A 15,719-nucleotide genomic window follows, 5' to 3' on the forward strand; every position below is an offset into this window, starting at 1 on the left:
ACAGTCGGCTCCAATTCGCAGACTTCATCATCGGTCAGCTGGTTTGCGAATAGCCTCATTCATCTCGAAGACCAGTCTGTGGCGATTTGCCATGGATTGTCATTATCGCCGTTGTCGTACGATAGTTTTTGTGATGATTAAGCAACAGCACGTCATATTTACTGCACCTTACTCGCGTGTAACTGTCCAAAGCATTGTAGTCGAGAAAAGGCGGGGTGAGGCGTGGAACGCGCGGGGTTGGCTCTCTTTATCGGCGTTAATATCCTTACAAATCACAGCTCACATACCTCGGCACAACTTTCTGCCCACAACTACGTCAATGCAGCTTTAATTGAAAGACTATTTCTTGAAGTCCGGTCTCCTAGTTATCAGACACTAATTACTGGCTTTTGGACCATCCTCAAGCTCACAATCCAAGACCACTCACCAGACTTCATCTAAGAAGCTCCTCCAACCCACATCATTCACCATGACCCAAAACAAGACCCTCATTTTTAAGAAGATCCCCACCGGTCTCCCGGTAGCAGGGGAGCACCTCACCATCGAGGACCGCCCTCTTGACCTTAACGATGCTCCCGAGGGCGGCCTGGTCATCGAGGTTCTCTATGCCTCCTTCGACCCCTACCAGCGTGGCCGCATGCGCGACGCCGGCAAAAAATCATACTCCCCCGCCTTCGAGCTCGACGGGCCCGTCACCAACAGCACAATCGGCAAGGTTCTCAAGAGCAACAGCTCCGACTTTGCGGAGGGCGACCTCGTCTACTCCCACACTCCCATCGCTCAGTACGCCCGCGTCACACCTCAGATCCTGCAGCAAGGCCGCAAGGTGCAGAACCCCCACAACCTGGACCTTGGGCTCTTCCTTGGACCTCTCGGAATGCCGGGTCTGACCGCCTGGTCCGGCCTGCACAAGATTGGACAGCCGAAGAAGGGCGAGACCATCTTTGTTAGCTCGGCTGCGGGTGCTGTCGGCCAGCTCGTCGGTCAGATTGCCAAGCGGGAGGGACTTACCGTGATCGGTTCCGTCGGTTCAGATGAGAAGCTTGACTTCATCACCAAGGAGCTTGGCTTCGATGCCGGATTCAACTACAAGAAGGAGAAGCCCGCCGAGGCTCTTCCCAAGTTGGCTCCCAACGGAATAGACATTTACTTTGAGAACGTCGGTGGAGATCACCTCGAGGCTGCCCTCACCAGCATGAACACCGAGGGCCGCATCGCTGTCTGTGGCATGGTAAGTAGTGGAATTGAGACTTTGATACCTACATGGACTTGAATAGTACGCTAATGCGTGGACAGATCTCAAACTACAACACCCCTGCCGATCAACAAAAGGGCATCAACGGCTTGATGCAGCTCGTTACCAAGCAGATCACCCTCCAAGGTTTCCTCGTGGGTAACCCCAAATTTGGCCCCGCCCACTTCAAGGATCACCAGGAGAACTTGCAGAAGTGGCTGTCTGAGGGCATCGACAACGCTGCTGATGGTTTGATCGGCATGCTTACCGGAAAGAACTTCGGAAAGGCTATTCTTAAGCTTTAATGAACCATATCGTAACGTTTAAGTGAGAATGAGAAGTTATGACTGATAATATCTCTCGTGCAAAATTTGGTTCCATTGCTAGCTGAGTCGTTTCAAATAATGGCGGCTACGCAACTCAGGTTATGTCGCAGAAGGAGTTCTTACTCCACCCGCTCTTCTTTGCTTCACGAGTGCAAGTCTAGGCCGGCTCACTGCAAACTGTGGGATAAAAAGTCCCGTCCATCACGAGCGGAGATTCGATATCAGTCTGTTTTCGAAAGCTGAGATTGAGTACTGTTTTTGGCTCATACTTGACGTGAGACACGAAGTTGCTGGAGAGTCGAAATGAGTTCGGCTCCCCAAGACCGGGTTGTCTAGATACGACATTCATTGCCGGTCGAACAAGGTTTTTCCGTTTCTCGCAGATCACGCCGTGTATGTTTACCCTCGGAAACAAAACCGCCCAAGTGCTTTGGCTCAAGGCTCGCCAAATTCGAGGTTCCGCAGCTGCTGACATGGAAGTGGAGAGACTCAAGAACCCCGTGGGTATCAAATAGTCCAACATCAACCGACTAGCGATTTAAGCTTAAAACTTGGCCAACGTCATTTCCGCAAGCGAACCCTTGCCCGCCGAGAAACACCAAGCGACGACCAAGACAACACCAAGACTAAAAAAGGGTCTTACTCTTCCCATAACCTTTCAGCTTGCTGCAATTATTTTTTGTCCAGGTCAAAGGAAGAAAAGTTTTGGGCCGCCCAGCCTCGGCTTACTCTATTAGGCAACCCGTGCGGGAGGATGTTGGCTCTTCGGGCTCGGCGATGATTTTCGCGATCCACTGCCGGAAGTCAGCTGGCTATCGACTGATATCATGAAGACATGTTCTCTAGTATTCGAGTCATTTCACCTATTGTATTTCAGAGATTGACCAGAGCTCGTCGTTGTCGAAGAGCTTAACTATCTTCACAGGCCTGTCTAGATCTGCATCTGCCTCTCCGAAGGATGGCGAAAAAGGAGAAAAGGAAACGTCAAAATTCGCAATCATTGAAACGAAAGTAGCATTATGAAAGAGATTTGGCCAGTCAACCGACGACATGGCATCGGGCCGTTTCCTGCAGTTGGCTAGAGAAATCAACCAATGGCGCTTAACCACCAACACCCAAAACATTCACCCGGGGAAAGATGTGGGTAGCGCTGTTCCAAGACGCAAAGTCTCCATATCGATGTCTCTTGTTCGTCTGTCAGCTTTCCCAACTCTCAATATGACCTCAGCCAAGTCATCCTTTACCAAGTACCGTCTCATCGGTGGCCAACGATGTTGGTCAAGACGCTAAGCCGTGAGTCAGAAGTGAGCAAGTACAAAGCTGGACGTACATCCTGCAGCCACGCTTTCCCCAAGACCTTCAAGGTTCGATTGATCGTCCACCACTACATGCAATTTCCAACTTGTCGACTTGGGTCGGTATAGGAATAAACATGGCCGAGCACAGCACGGCTGTTGAGCCCAATATGACCGAGAAACAGGAAAAGCGCGAACAACCTAGCGACAGCGGCAGCCGAACGCCGTCATCGGTCGACAGCAACCGCGTCGTCGACCAGAAATCAAAGTCGCCTGGAGGCTTGATGGGATTCTTCGCCAAGATGGGCGATCTGCCAGAGTGGGGGTTCCGCGGGAAACGTCTCGAGGGCAAGCTGCTCAACTGGAGTATTGGATTCATCGCGTCTTGCGGTTTCTTGATGTTTGGTTATGATCAGTACGTGTCTTTCGCTCCAACCTTTAGGAAACCAGGTTCTAATACTAGTATCCAGAGGTGTCCTTAGCTCGCTTCTGACTCTCGATGACTTTCAGAGGAGCATTACCTTGATGACGCCCCTGGACCAGTCAAACGCCCTTTGCTGGCTCGACTACCCCGAAAATACCCAGCGGGACTACAGCCAGTGCACCGGTGACCCGAACACGCAAGCTGCAGCCGTGGCCGTCTATCAGATTGGGTGCTTCCTGGGGGCTTTCCTGATCCTCTTCTACGGAGAGACCTGGGGTCGCAAGTCGTCCACGTTTTGGGGTAGTGCAATCATGATCTTTGGCACAATTCTGCAGGCTGGAGCGCATGAATACGGACTGTTTTCGGCTGGAAGAATCATTGGAGGGGTTGGAAATGGAATGGTCACATCAAGTAAGACCACTCGCAGTCCTTTCTCTTGTCTACTAAGGTCATGACCTAACCAAAGTGCAGCTATCCCAACGTGGCAATCGGAATGCGCTCGACCTCATCAGCGCGGATTCCTCATCACGCTCTCTGGCGCTCTCATTTCTGGTGGTATCATGATTGCATACTGGGTGGTAAGTTCTCTTGCCCCACAACTGTCTCATTTACGCGGACTAATGTTGCAATAGGATTACGGATTCTACTTCCTCGAAGGCACCGTCCGCTGGCGGTTCCCCGTAGCTTTCCAGTCATTCTTCACGATCATCGTCATGATTGGACTCCTCTACCTTCCAGACTCGCCCCGTTGGCTAGCCATGAAGGGCCGTATGGAAGAAGCTCGTGAAGTGACGTCTCGCCTTCTTGGTAAACCTATTGATGACGAGGAAGTCACCCTCGAAGTCAAAGCCATTCAGGACGCCCTCGAGGTTCAGAGCCAAGGTGGGGGCTTCAAGTACAAAGAGCTCCTAACAAACGGCCCTTCGCAAAACTTGAGGAGGACTCTGCTCGGCATTGCCGCACAATTCTTCCAGCAGATCTGCGGTAGATTCAGTCGAGACAACTGCCCGTTATTAGACTTTTTGACTAACACGTTCTCACAGGTATCAATCTGATTACTTACTATGCTGGCTTTTTGTTCGAGAATTCTCTTGGGTTCGGTCCCGAACTTTCTCGACTTCTCGCCGCTCTCAATGGCACCGAGTATTTCCTAGCTTCACTGGTTGCTTTACCACTAATTGAGAGAACTGGTCGACGCAAGCTGATGCTTTTCGGCGCATTCGGCATGATGGCATCAATGGCGATCCTGGCTGGCACTGTCTCAACGGGCACAGTTGCAGACAATGGAGCCCCCAATCTTGAGACTCGCTATGGTGTCACCGCAACAGTCTTCCTCTTTGTCTTCAACTCATTCTTCGCTATCGGTAAGCCCCTCTCACCATTACCAAGACCTCTTTATGATATCACACTAATGTTCAAGCAGGCTGGCTTGGAATGACTTGGCTCTATCCTGCCGAGATCACCAACCTTCGAATCCGCATCCAAGCCAACGCCCTTTCCACCTGCTCCAATTGGCTTTCCAATTTCCTGATTGTCATGATCACACCCCCTGCTTTTGCAAACTTGGGCTATCGGACATATGTGATGTTTGCGGTCTTCAACGCCGCCATCATCCCCTGCGTGTACTTCTTCTTCCCTGAACCCAAGGGACGAAGCTTGGAGGAGCTTGATGTTATCTTCGCCAGCGCGCACGCCGACAAAGTCAACCCTGTCAAACGCGCCAGAGAGATGCGTCACGTTGAGGGGAGGGAGCTTGAGAACGAGCTGGAAAAGTATTTTGGCTCAAGTGAGATGGTAGAGGATGCTCGTCCTATGATGCACTAAGATTAGCGAGAGTCATTGTATATAGGCTCTCGAGAGTACTATGTTTCACTTCCATTATTCACACCTGAGATACCGACTTTGCTAATACTGTTCAATTAACTATTCCCATATGACGTAGGGAAGAATTTGACATGCTCAATGACAAATGAAACGACTTCGCCTTGAGTTTCCAGTCTTACTTGGGAGATCCGCAGCTTAGGTAAAACCTTGCTTCCATGAAGCGCATGGGGGTGCTGTTCTTTTGCCCGTTCCTAAGTATCAATGTAGTCCATCAATAGTCGATGTTCCAGACTTCGACGCCTTCGAAGCCTTGGCGAGACAATAGCCTTGTCTCTGAAACAACTCGCAACAAGGCTATCGTCTTTAAGAACAGTGAACAGCCCTCGGGTTTACTGGCCTGTTTTCTTTGCCAATTCATTTGCACCTTGACAAAGGTTATTGTTTTGTTTCCATTGAATCCGATGTAAGCATTGCCTTAGCGTTTCTTTCGTAGAGAACGAAGGATTATCGGTCACCAACAAAGACTGGATGCGAAGGTGTGTGTCATTGTTTCCAATGTCTAGCAACGCAATAGACTTGTTCAGTCTCTGCCATATCGTGCTACTTGTATCATATAACTAGGGTCAACGTCGTTGATCTAAGACATTCGGATTTTGGAGTTGTCAATACATCCCCCAGCATCCTCATCTCACTTGTTCGATATCAATAGTACGACTCAAAATGTCTTACACTGACGACTACACGGACAGTTCTGACACAGAAGGTTCTGTATCATCAGTTCACTCGATACAGCATGCTTCTGGCGCCCAAGTCCGTCCTGCAACCCAAAACAACCCCAGTTCACTTCTGACTACGATACTAGGATTCCCTCGAAATAATCCAAAACAGTTCATCTTGTTCATTCTTACCATATTGCTATCTTGGAAGCTGGAGATTTACAGCAAATTAGCAACGCCGTTTTATGACTACACTGCAGGGGACTGGGCCACGATTTTCCAGTACACCTTCGTCCTTCGCTACACTCGCCTATTCTGCAACATCTGGGGAAGCTGGCGATACGAGCCATCCCCCGTTCAGGCCTGGCCAAAATGGACCAATAGAGACGTCACAGTGATTCTCCCCACGATTGATCCAGGTAACGTAAAGTTTGTAAAATGCATCATCTCCGTACTTGAGAACAGACCAGCAGCCATTCTCATCGTCACCGTCGGCGCCAAGATGCGCCGTCGCTGCGAGAAAGTCGCCAGGCGCTACAAGAAACAATACCCTTCCACGAGAATCGGTGTGAGTGCCATCCTCCACCCCTCGAAGCGACGTCAGGTGGCTCATGCCGTACCGCACGTCGATACCGAATTCACGATCCTCGCCGACGACCACGTTTACTGGCCCAGCACTGAGTTCATACCCTCGGTCCTTGCGCCCTTTGAGGACAATAACATGGGCGTGGTGGCGACATACAAGCGCGTGCTTCGCACGACACCTGGTAAGTGGTCCGTCATCTCTATTGTCAACCTCATCGGATGTTTCTACCTCCTTCGCCATAACTGGGAGCTACGCGCCTCCAATGCCATCGACGGAGGCGTCTTTGTCGTCTCTGGCCGCACCGCCGCCTACCGAACCAAGCTTCTCAAGTCAATGGGTTTCATGGACAGATTCTGCAGGGAGCGTTTTTTCTTTGGCCTTTTCGGCGGTAAAGGGCTTGGCCCCGACGACGATAACTTTCTCACCCGCGAAGCCTACCGACATGGCTGGAAAGTCAAGTTCCAGCAGACCGAAGATAGCGTGGTCGAGACGTCGCTGGGCGACGAGAATGCCGTCAAGTTCCGGGGCCAGCTAGTTCGCTGGGCTAGGACGACGTTCCGAAGCAACCCGTGCATGTTGAGGCGTGTCAGCGACGTTTACACCTGGAGAATGCCATATACCTACGTGGCGGTATACGCAGCGGCGCTCTTCAACTTTGCTTTGTTCTGGGACGCAACTCTCTTCGTGTCTCTGTATCTTTCATGGCATACCAGGGGTGTTTTCACGAGCGAGATGGGTCTGCTTGCGCTTTGGGTCCTGTGGACCAAGACTATCAAGCTCTGGCCACACATCCTTCGCCACCCTTCCGATATCCCCTTGATACCATGCCAGATTCTCTTTGCTTATGCTCACTCTCTAATCAAAGTTTGGGCGCTCTTTACGTTTTGGGATTGTGCCTGGCTGGGCAGAAACTTGGACGCCGTCGACGCGGAGTCCAAGGAGTTGAGAAAGGAACTGGATAAGCACTTTACCTTTGCATGAGGTAACTGGTAGAGTCTTCGCGCTGGGCAAGAATATTCACTGATTTTCTGGGGCGTTTTGGTTAAACTTACTTCTTCTATTGTTGGGTTCTCTGCTCAAGTAAGTAAGTCAGGTGAGGTTAGGGGAGTTTGGATTTCATTCTGGGATACCCAGTTGCAACATTTACGTATCATTCGATCGAATTAAGCTGATTTCATTGATTGACCAGTATGCCGATCTTCAGTGACGTGTTCAGTACTGTAATTCCTCTTGTAATCCACCCTGTTCAGCAGCGCAAGGATACTTACACACAACAAACCCAGGCTTCGCAAATACCCGACTAGGCAGCAACACCGTCCATGCAAATTGAGTAATCGAATTCACGCATCTAGCGCTTATTTGCTTCCGTTGAATCTAGATCTCATTACTTGACATGTGTCTTGAACTAAGAGTTGCTTGGAAAGAGTTGTTACACGATGAAAGTACTTTTTTTGAAGCTGCAAGACAGAAACAACACTCTACGTTGCAAAAGGCCACGTCGGATCGAGTTAACCAAGCTGATAGATCCTCTCCTTATCTGTGGACGGAGTCCACTATTGTATTGATACTGTGTTCTCCAACCTGTGACTCACAAAGAATCCAAAGAATCCATCTTCGTCGATGACAAGGTACCTCTAGCGCTGAACACATACGCCCGTGGCTAGTAAAAACCCCATACTTGCGCAGGTCGAAGTCATCACTAAACTCCCTTCGAACCAGCAGGCACAGCATTCAAGTCTGCCTCACTTCTTGACGCAGCCACAATCTGTGTCCTGGGCAAAGCGCGACTACTTCCTAGTGACCTCTCCTCCAATTGGCCTGTTTTGGCAGGACGGCATACTAAAGCACGTTAGTTTGCCTAGGAAGGATTTGGACCCATGTAGATCGGCAGTCCAGGCATCCCATCTTCCCCAATTTAGGATTCCGGGATGTTATTCAGCCCTGTGGCTTAACGCTTTTTTGGACGCTGGACCTATAAGATCTTCTTGTACCACACCGGAATTCCTATTCCAGGCCGTTGGTTGTGTGTGGCTTTGCACTTGGCTTGATACGTGCATGTAACATATCTCTTGTCACTCCAAATGAGGACAGGTTTTAGGCACCACCTTAAGGACCTGATCTTAATATAAGTCTACTCGTATTACCAAGAATCTAATCCTCAAATTTTGGTCTAGGATCTTCATCCCGTAAAACGATCAAAGCAATCAACAACAACCAAACACATACATCACCAAAGCCAAGATGTCCTCAGCAGCCAGAATCGTCACCCTCCGGCGTCTCGAGATAATTGCCTTCCCACCAGCCTTGATCCTCCTCATCGCCCACGGGATAGCATCCGAGCGAGCCTTCCCGGCCTTGGGTCTCCTCCCACTCGCCGCCTCGGCCCTCCTTGGCCTCTTTGTCCTCAACCGCGATGCCGTCGCAGCTCTCGGCTCACCGATCCAAGCCCTCTCCGAATCCAATATCTTCTGGGCCGACTGCCTCCTCGCGGTCTTCCACCTCTCGTTCCTGATCCCGAGTTGGATTCTCCTGACGGATCCGTGGCACGAGCCACTCATTGTGCTGGGAACGTATTGCACTGTATTCATGATGTTTGACTTGTAAGTACTCCTCTTGTCTCGGAGTTGACCGAGCTTCTCAAGGCTGACAATTTTCTTTAGGGGCGTCCATTTGTACATTGTCCTACCGCAGGCTCTTCATTTTCTCGTCAGTCGCAGCTGCGAATGTCCCCACTGCCGTAGTGTCTCCAAGACTGGCTTCTTCTCGTCTACCGTTTCCGAGTATACACCACTTAGCGATGGCGATGAGCCACAAATGGAAGCTCGGGATCTTGAGGAGGGTAGCGGGTCTCGGCGCCTTTGAGGGGTTCACAAAACAAGATACAGGATATTCCTTGAGCGTATCTCTCATCGTGGGAGATGCAAACTTAGCTCGAGTTTCACTGGCAGACCTGAGCAGACGTATGGCAGCCTGGCGGGGTGTTAGATTTACACCTCATCCCACACTCTATAGATGTAGAGATCGGTGTAAAATTTTCCCTTTCCTCAAAATAGTCGGCTGCATATATAGGCAGCAACACTGGGCTCTGATTAGCTTTGTTGGACTTCACTTCATTCTCGGTGCCAATTGAGTCGGGCGACGTAAACTATCTGGTTACGAAGTATTTCCGATGCCCGTCAATCCAGAGAGAATTCAAGCCTCCGCAGCCAGACTTGTGTTGTAATGAGCAAGAAGTCAACTGACCATTGCTTTTCTCGAGCATATGATTAGATATCTTATTTCGACAAATCCAAGTCGGGGATGACTTGATTAGTGATATTGGCGTAAGGTAGTATGCAAAACTCCAGAGTAGTACTTCCAACTCAAATATTGGACCCCTAACAGCAGATTGGACAATCATGGCAAGGTTCAAACTTTGAATGATATCCCGTTTTCTTACGTGCTCACTTTATGCTTTCATCGAGACCAGACACTGAGGGGAAGATTACTTCATCACAGGTTGTCTTGTTCCTCCTCTCTTTTTTAGGCAAAGTTTCGGCGGAACAGTGAGCGAGAACGATAGCGAAAAAAGTCAAAAGCTGAGAAGGGATGCCTTGGTGCACTCTAATCCTCCACTCGCATTCTCATCTTCCGCGACGTTCTTGGATAACATGATTGTGTGAGCCCAATCTCCATCATCTACCCAAACTCCATTTGCCTCCTCCAGTCAGTTCCGTGTATGAAGAGCTCTGCACATATTATAATGATGCTATCCACAGACCTCACGAACCATGTTGGAATGGGTTATGCTGCCATAGGTTTAATCCTGATCCTCATTACCTATGTAAGCATTGTCTTCAAATAACAGACAGCGGATAGATGCCTATCCAATCAGTAGAGCCTCTATCCTACGATGATCTTGCAAGAAATGCTGTGCTATCTTCATTCAGTGCCCAGCAACTAATTCATCCAGACAATCCACACAGCCTTCATCAATCCCCTTCGACACATCCCAGGCCCATGGCATACTCTCCTCACCCACCTACCTCTCAAATACCACGTCCTCACTGGCCGCCGGATGTACTATGTCCACGCGCTGCACGCCAGCCACGGCCCTATCGTTCGCATCTCTCCCCACGAAGTAGCCGTCGCAGACCCAGCTGGCTTTTCCGCAATCCACCGCATCGGGGGCGGCTTCCTCAAGGCGCCGTGGTACGAGGAGTCTAACTCGCCTGACGGGGGCGAGCCGAGTATTTTTGCGATGCGTGATCCGAGGAAACATGCTATCCGCAGGAGACTACTCGGCAGGGTCTTTACGAAGGCTTCGCTCAGGAAAGAGTGGGAGGGCGTCGTTAGAGAGAAGGTGAATGCAGCGGTAGGCAAGATACGTGCAGAGGCTGAGGGGGGTGGGTGCTCGGATGTCTTGAAGTGGTTCACCATGATGGCGACTGATGTCGTGGCTCATTTGTGCTTCGGGGAGTCTTTCAATATGCTCGAACTGGGCGAGGTATGATGTTACTCAATTCCCTCGTACGTTTTGCTGGCCAGTACACTAACGACAAGATGAAAGAAAAACGACTACATGAAGATGCTGGAGCTTATATCGGTCCAAAACATCACGCGTTATGAGCTGCCCTGGCTGCACCTCGTCCGCTCTCATATGCCACTCCTCAAATTCTCGACAGATCTCGTCGACGCACAAGCCGTCCTTGACAGCTACGGTAATCGCGCGCTTGAGAGCCTCCGCCAGAACAGCGATCGTAACAGGACTCTGTTCGCGACCTTGCTGAATGCTCTCGACGCAGACGATATCAGCAGCAAAGAAGAAAAAGAGAAGGGCGGCAATGCGAAGTTAACGGAAGAAATGGTGCAGAGAGAAAGCCGGAGCATGATCATTGGCGGCTCGGACACAACTTCCATCACGCTGGCGTACCTAGTTTGGGCGGTCATAACGCGACCTGAGTTGAAAGTCAAATTGGAAGATGAGGTCGCGGGGTTGACTCTCGATTTCGACGATCATGGGCTTGAAAAGCTTCCGCTGCTCAACGCCGTGATTGACGAGACGTTGAGGCTATACGGCGCTGTCCAGGGACAACTGTCGAGGTCGGTGCCGGCGGGCGGCGCCACGCTTGGGGGCTACTTTGTCCCCGGCGGCGTGACTGTGGAGACGCAGGCGTACACGCTTCATCGGGGTCCGGAGGTGTGGCCGGATCCCCTACGGTAAGGCTCTCCCTGATTAATTTACGAATATGGTGTTGCGACGGAACGGCGTCGAAAAGAAGCAACCAGCTGACGTGACAAAAGCTTCGACGAGACACGATTCATGGACCAAACCAAACTCACGCCGAACCAGAAACTTCTCTTCTCGCCTTGGGGCGCGGGCTCACGGATCTGCCTGGGCGTAGAGCTCGCGAGAATGGAACTTAGACTAGGTGTGGCCGTGCTCTTTCGGGAGTGCAGGGGTCTGAAGATGGCGCGCGGGATGACGGATGAGATGATGGAGATGGAGAATTTCTTCATGATCAGCCCTGTCGGGCACAAGTGCGAGGTAACTCTGCCCTGACCTGATGCGCCGGTGATTAGAAAGAAAGAATCAGTGTGTGGTTTGTGGTTGCGTACGCAGTAGTCTGGTTCGGGGTTTCCGGATCGCGCAATTCGAGGCGGTCATTGAGAAGTGGGCAGAATTTTGGAGTAATTGACTTACGGCGGTTGCGTTTTTAGAATGCCATACCCGGATCGGTTGCCGCGACGCGGTGTTTGGCAGGTTTCCCACCGTTTGGTAGATCTTGAAGATGTTGATCAATTTGGACCTCTACTTACATCGATCTGTGTGACGCAGAGGGACGCCAGGGCTTCCTATCAACTATGCTATCAGTTCCCATCATTATCGAGAACCCCTCGTCCCTCTCCCGGTCTTGCAAGTAAGATCCCGTCTTGGCCAGGTCCCTCGGGAGGCAGCACGTGGGGATGGACCCTTTCTTGCAAGTGCCCTTTGTCACGGGCATTACTAGCTCGGCGCAAGTTTTTCTCTCGCTATTCTTCCAGAAGAATTGTAGAAGATTTTCAGATGAACGACTCATGCGTTCGCCTCCCTGTTCGCAGATTGCAACCGGCGCTTCTAGCCACTCACAAGTCTAATGGGTGCTGAAATGAGTGGAATCGGGCCCGCCACATACCGCGCTACCGCGCTTTGTACCTCCGTACCGCCGGCGCAAATTGGATGGGGCCCACAGCACCCCGTCCTCCGCGACCCCGGACCCGCCCGCCTCGGCCAACTTGGGAAGAATTTTTACGTACCTGGAATTGCCATCGCTCCATTTCTCAAAGCTTTTCTGCGAGACCGGAGATGGGATAGCTTCTGAAGCTTCGTGTCTATTCTTGTTGATGCGTTGTGTCAAATGCGACACGTTTGAAGTGCCATCAAGACCCTCACAGCATGTGGTCATCGTATCAACGTGGCAGAGGACTACATCCAGACCGAAAGCAGACCGAGGTGAAGAGGTGAAGCGCGGCCAAGCTCGGTGAGAGCGCCCAGCTTCACGATCTGCTGCAAGCTCTCATCTTCGCCCCTCATGCCCCCACACTACCCAGGAACGCCCCGCGAACTAGCCCAATGATGCCATTGTCTAGTGCCCAGTCCTCCGGTCTCGCCCTAGGGATGCGAAAAAAATCTTGCAGATGGGATTGACTCCCGCTAGGTATTTCATATAATCTGGATATGGGCCCCTCCACGTCTAAAAGTCCGTTCCCTCTGGACAACCTTTCGACTGTTCATTCCTTCAAGTTTCGAACAAACATAGGCATTTAGCCCCAACGGAACAATCGCCGGCTTCAGTCACTGTCCTTGAGAAACAGGATATGCAGCCATGACGGCGTACGATTCCTCCCGGCCCCGGTCCATCGGGCCCGCCGCCGACGACGATGTGGTCCGCGACATTGAGAAGTCTGGTGCCGAGGACCACCACGACCACCATGACGACAAGGCTGCCATCCTGGAGCCCCAGCTCAACGTCGGCGGCCATGGTCGCACCCAGCGCCGTCTTCGCGACTACCAGGTCACCATGATTGGTTTCTGCAGTGGTATCGGAACTGGTCTCTTCATCGGAACGGGCTCGGCCTACGCCAAGGCCGGCCCGGCTGGTCTTCTGCTCGCCTACATCATCGTCGGTGCCGTTTTGTGGTGTGTGATGCAGAGTATTGGAGAACTTGCGACGCTGGTACGTGACAAAAGCAGACGCTCTCTCACAGTTATGACGCGTAACGGCAAATTGACTCTTGATTACAGATTCCCACCGCCGGTTCATTCCCTCACTGGGCAACCCGCTTCATCGACCCGGCCGTCGGCTTCTCCCTCGCAATCTCCTACGGCTACTGCTACACAATCTCCATCGGCGCAGAAGCCTCGGCGGCTGCGATTCTGGTATCGTACTGGACAGACATAACGCCCGCGGTCGTCATCACGATATCCCTCGCCCTTATCCTCTTCTGTAATCTGCTCAGCGTGCGCTGGTACGGCGAGACCGAGGTCGTGGGCGGCTCCATCAAGGTCCTCTGCTTCATCGGCCTAGTCTTCACCTCCATCATCATTACCGCCGGCGGAGGTCCCAACCACGAGGCCATTGGCTTCCGGTACTGGAATAACCCGGGTGCCTGGGTTGATTACAACGGCATCACCGGTTCGACTGGTCACTTCCTGGGCTTCCTCGCTGCCTTTGTGAACGCGTCCTTCTCCTTCATTGGTGTATGTTATCCCCTGCCGCAGTCTCTCTCTTTTCCCCCTCAAGAGAAGAGAGTCAGAGAAGCTAGAAGATTCGCGAACAAAAACTGACACCAAAAACAGGTCGAGACAGTCGTCATCAGCGCCGCAGAATCAATCAACCCCCACAAAGCCATCCCCAACGCCGCCCGCCGCGTAACATGGCGCATCGGCTTCTTCTACGTCCTCGGCGCCCTCCTCATCTCCCTCATCGTCGACCCCCGCGAAGAAGGCCTCGTCTCCGACTCGGGCAACGCAAACTCCTCCCCCTGGGTCATCGCCATCCGCCAGGCCGGCATCAACATCCTCCCCTCCATCGTCAATGCCTGCATCCTCGTCAGCGCCTGGAGCGCGGGCAACTCGTACTGCTGGGTCGGCTCCCGCATGATCGTCGCCATGACGACGGACCGCCAGCTGCCGCAGTTCTTCGGCCGCACGACCAAGCACGGCGTGCCGTACGTTGCTGTCATCACCGCGTGGTTGTTTGGCCCGTTGGCGTATCTTAGTCTTGGGTCGGGCGGTGCCGCTGATGCGTTCAACTGGTTGCTGAGTTTGAGTACCGTTGCTGGGTTGATCGCGTGGGCCACGCTTTGCTTCTGCTACATCCGCTTCCACAAGGCGATGAAGGTGCAAGGTGTCAGCCGTGATACTTTGCCCTGGAAGGCACCTTTCCAGCCGTTCGCTGCCTGGTTCGGCTTCATTGGATCGACCATTATCGTCTTCGTAGCTGGCTTCTCCGTCTTCCTTGCTGGTAACTGGTCGACCTCGGACTTTATCTCATCGTATATCGGCATCCCCATCTTCATCGTGCCCATCATCGTGTGGAAGATTGTTCATAAGACCAAGGTATGTTTTCCTCTCCGTTCACACGAGTTGAAGCGCAGTCCACTGACTATGCTTAGTTCGTCCGCGCTCACGAGATCGATCTCTGGTCTGGCCGTCTTCACGAGTCAGAGTGGGCCCCAGAGAAGGCCAAGCCGACGACATTTGGCGGGAAGGTCAAGGATTGGTTCTCATGATCGACACAGACATTGGAGTCGGGTGTGCCTCCACATTGCCGCCATTCGCGCGCCTGAAGATAGAGGTTGTGTAGCATTAGTCTTAATAATGGAACTACGGAAACGTTTCCGAAGACTCAAAACATCAATCTCCCCGTGTGTGTAAAATTGATCAAGCCAGACAAGCTAGTAGATACGTTACCATTTTGGCCATGGGAGACCTGACATTCTGTCATCAAAGCCATGCAGGAGGCAGTTTGAATCGCAATCAAGCTACCTATGGTCCAGTGACCCAAATCACAAGGGATAAGTCTTCCACGAGCTTTTCTCCGTGGGCAAGTTAGCTATCCTGCCACGAAATGAGGTTATCATCGGACCTAAGCTATCTTCTGCTAGGAGATGATGATGGAAGATCTCTCTTGATGCTATGGGGAGCAAGTAGTCCGAAGCGGGTGTGCAAGTAAGTATGCGTCTGTTTCCTTGTAGACCTTCCAGTCAGGCATCACAAGGAGGGGCTCTTCTTACGTCTCATACGAGGCCTCCTCTATCAACACTAGCCACGACCGTCGCACGCTGGTGTC

The 15,719-nt window shown here is 51.8% G+C and overlaps 6 protein-coding genes across 6 annotated transcripts; all 6 read left to right on the forward strand.

Moving 5' to 3' along the window:
- Positions 1-469: 469 nt before the first annotated feature.
- On the forward strand, positions 470-1,539 carry CTAM01_09077 (zinc-binding dehydrogenase; the record flags this gene model as incomplete). The annotated part of the gene is made up of 2 exons (XM_060525097.1): positions 470-1,231; positions 1,297-1,539. The coding sequence occupies 2 exons, from the start codon at positions 470-472 to the stop codon at positions 1,537-1,539; spliced, it is 1,005 nt and encodes a 334-aa protein (XP_060380279.1).
- Positions 1,540-2,992: 1,453 nt separating this feature from the next.
- On the forward strand, positions 2,993-5,103 carry CTAM01_09078 (uncharacterized protein; the record flags this gene model as incomplete). The annotated part of the gene is made up of 6 exons (XM_060525098.1): positions 2,993-3,270; positions 3,326-3,690; positions 3,751-3,857; positions 3,912-4,263; positions 4,323-4,643; positions 4,703-5,103. The coding sequence occupies 6 exons, from the start codon at positions 2,993-2,995 to the stop codon at positions 5,101-5,103; spliced, it is 1,824 nt and encodes a 607-aa protein (XP_060380280.1).
- Positions 5,104-5,823: 720 nt separating this feature from the next.
- Positions 5,824-7,386, forward strand: CTAM01_09079 (glycosyltransferase family 2; the record flags this gene model as incomplete). Its single annotated transcript, XM_060525099.1, has 1 exon — positions 5,824-7,386. One exon carries the CDS (start codon positions 5,824-5,826, stop codon positions 7,384-7,386), a length of 1,563 nt encoding a protein of 520 aa, XP_060380281.1.
- Positions 7,387-8,646: 1,260 nt separating this feature from the next.
- CTAM01_09080 (uncharacterized protein) lies at positions 8,647-9,267 on the forward strand (the record flags this gene model as incomplete). The annotated part of the gene is made up of 2 exons (XM_060525100.1): positions 8,647-9,005; positions 9,147-9,267. The coding sequence occupies 2 exons, from the start codon at positions 8,647-8,649 to the stop codon at positions 9,265-9,267; spliced, it is 480 nt and encodes a 159-aa protein (XP_060380282.1).
- A 1,195-nt stretch (positions 9,268-10,462) lies between these two features.
- Positions 10,463-11,947, forward strand: CTAM01_09081 (TRI11; the record flags this gene model as incomplete). The annotated part of the gene is made up of 3 exons (XM_060525101.1): positions 10,463-10,891; positions 10,955-11,604; positions 11,689-11,947. 3 exons carry the CDS (start codon positions 10,463-10,465, stop codon positions 11,945-11,947), a joined length of 1,338 nt encoding a protein of 445 aa, XP_060380283.1.
- A 1,303-nt stretch (positions 11,948-13,250) lies between these two features.
- CTAM01_09082 (amino acid permease) lies at positions 13,251-15,159 on the forward strand (the record flags this gene model as incomplete). Its single annotated transcript, XM_060525102.1, has 4 exons — positions 13,251-13,601; positions 13,670-14,125; positions 14,225-14,986; positions 15,043-15,159. The coding sequence occupies 4 exons, from the start codon at positions 13,251-13,253 to the stop codon at positions 15,157-15,159; spliced, it is 1,686 nt and encodes a 561-aa protein (XP_060380284.1).
- Between the last annotated feature and the right edge of the window lie 560 nt (positions 15,160-15,719).

Source organism: Colletotrichum tamarilloi (genome assembly GCF_030869305.1).
Source record: "Colletotrichum tamarilloi strain Tom-12 chromosome Unknown Scaffold_34.1, whole genome shotgun sequence".
NCBI lineage: Eukaryota > Fungi > Ascomycota > Sordariomycetes > Glomerellales > Glomerellaceae > Colletotrichum > Colletotrichum tamarilloi.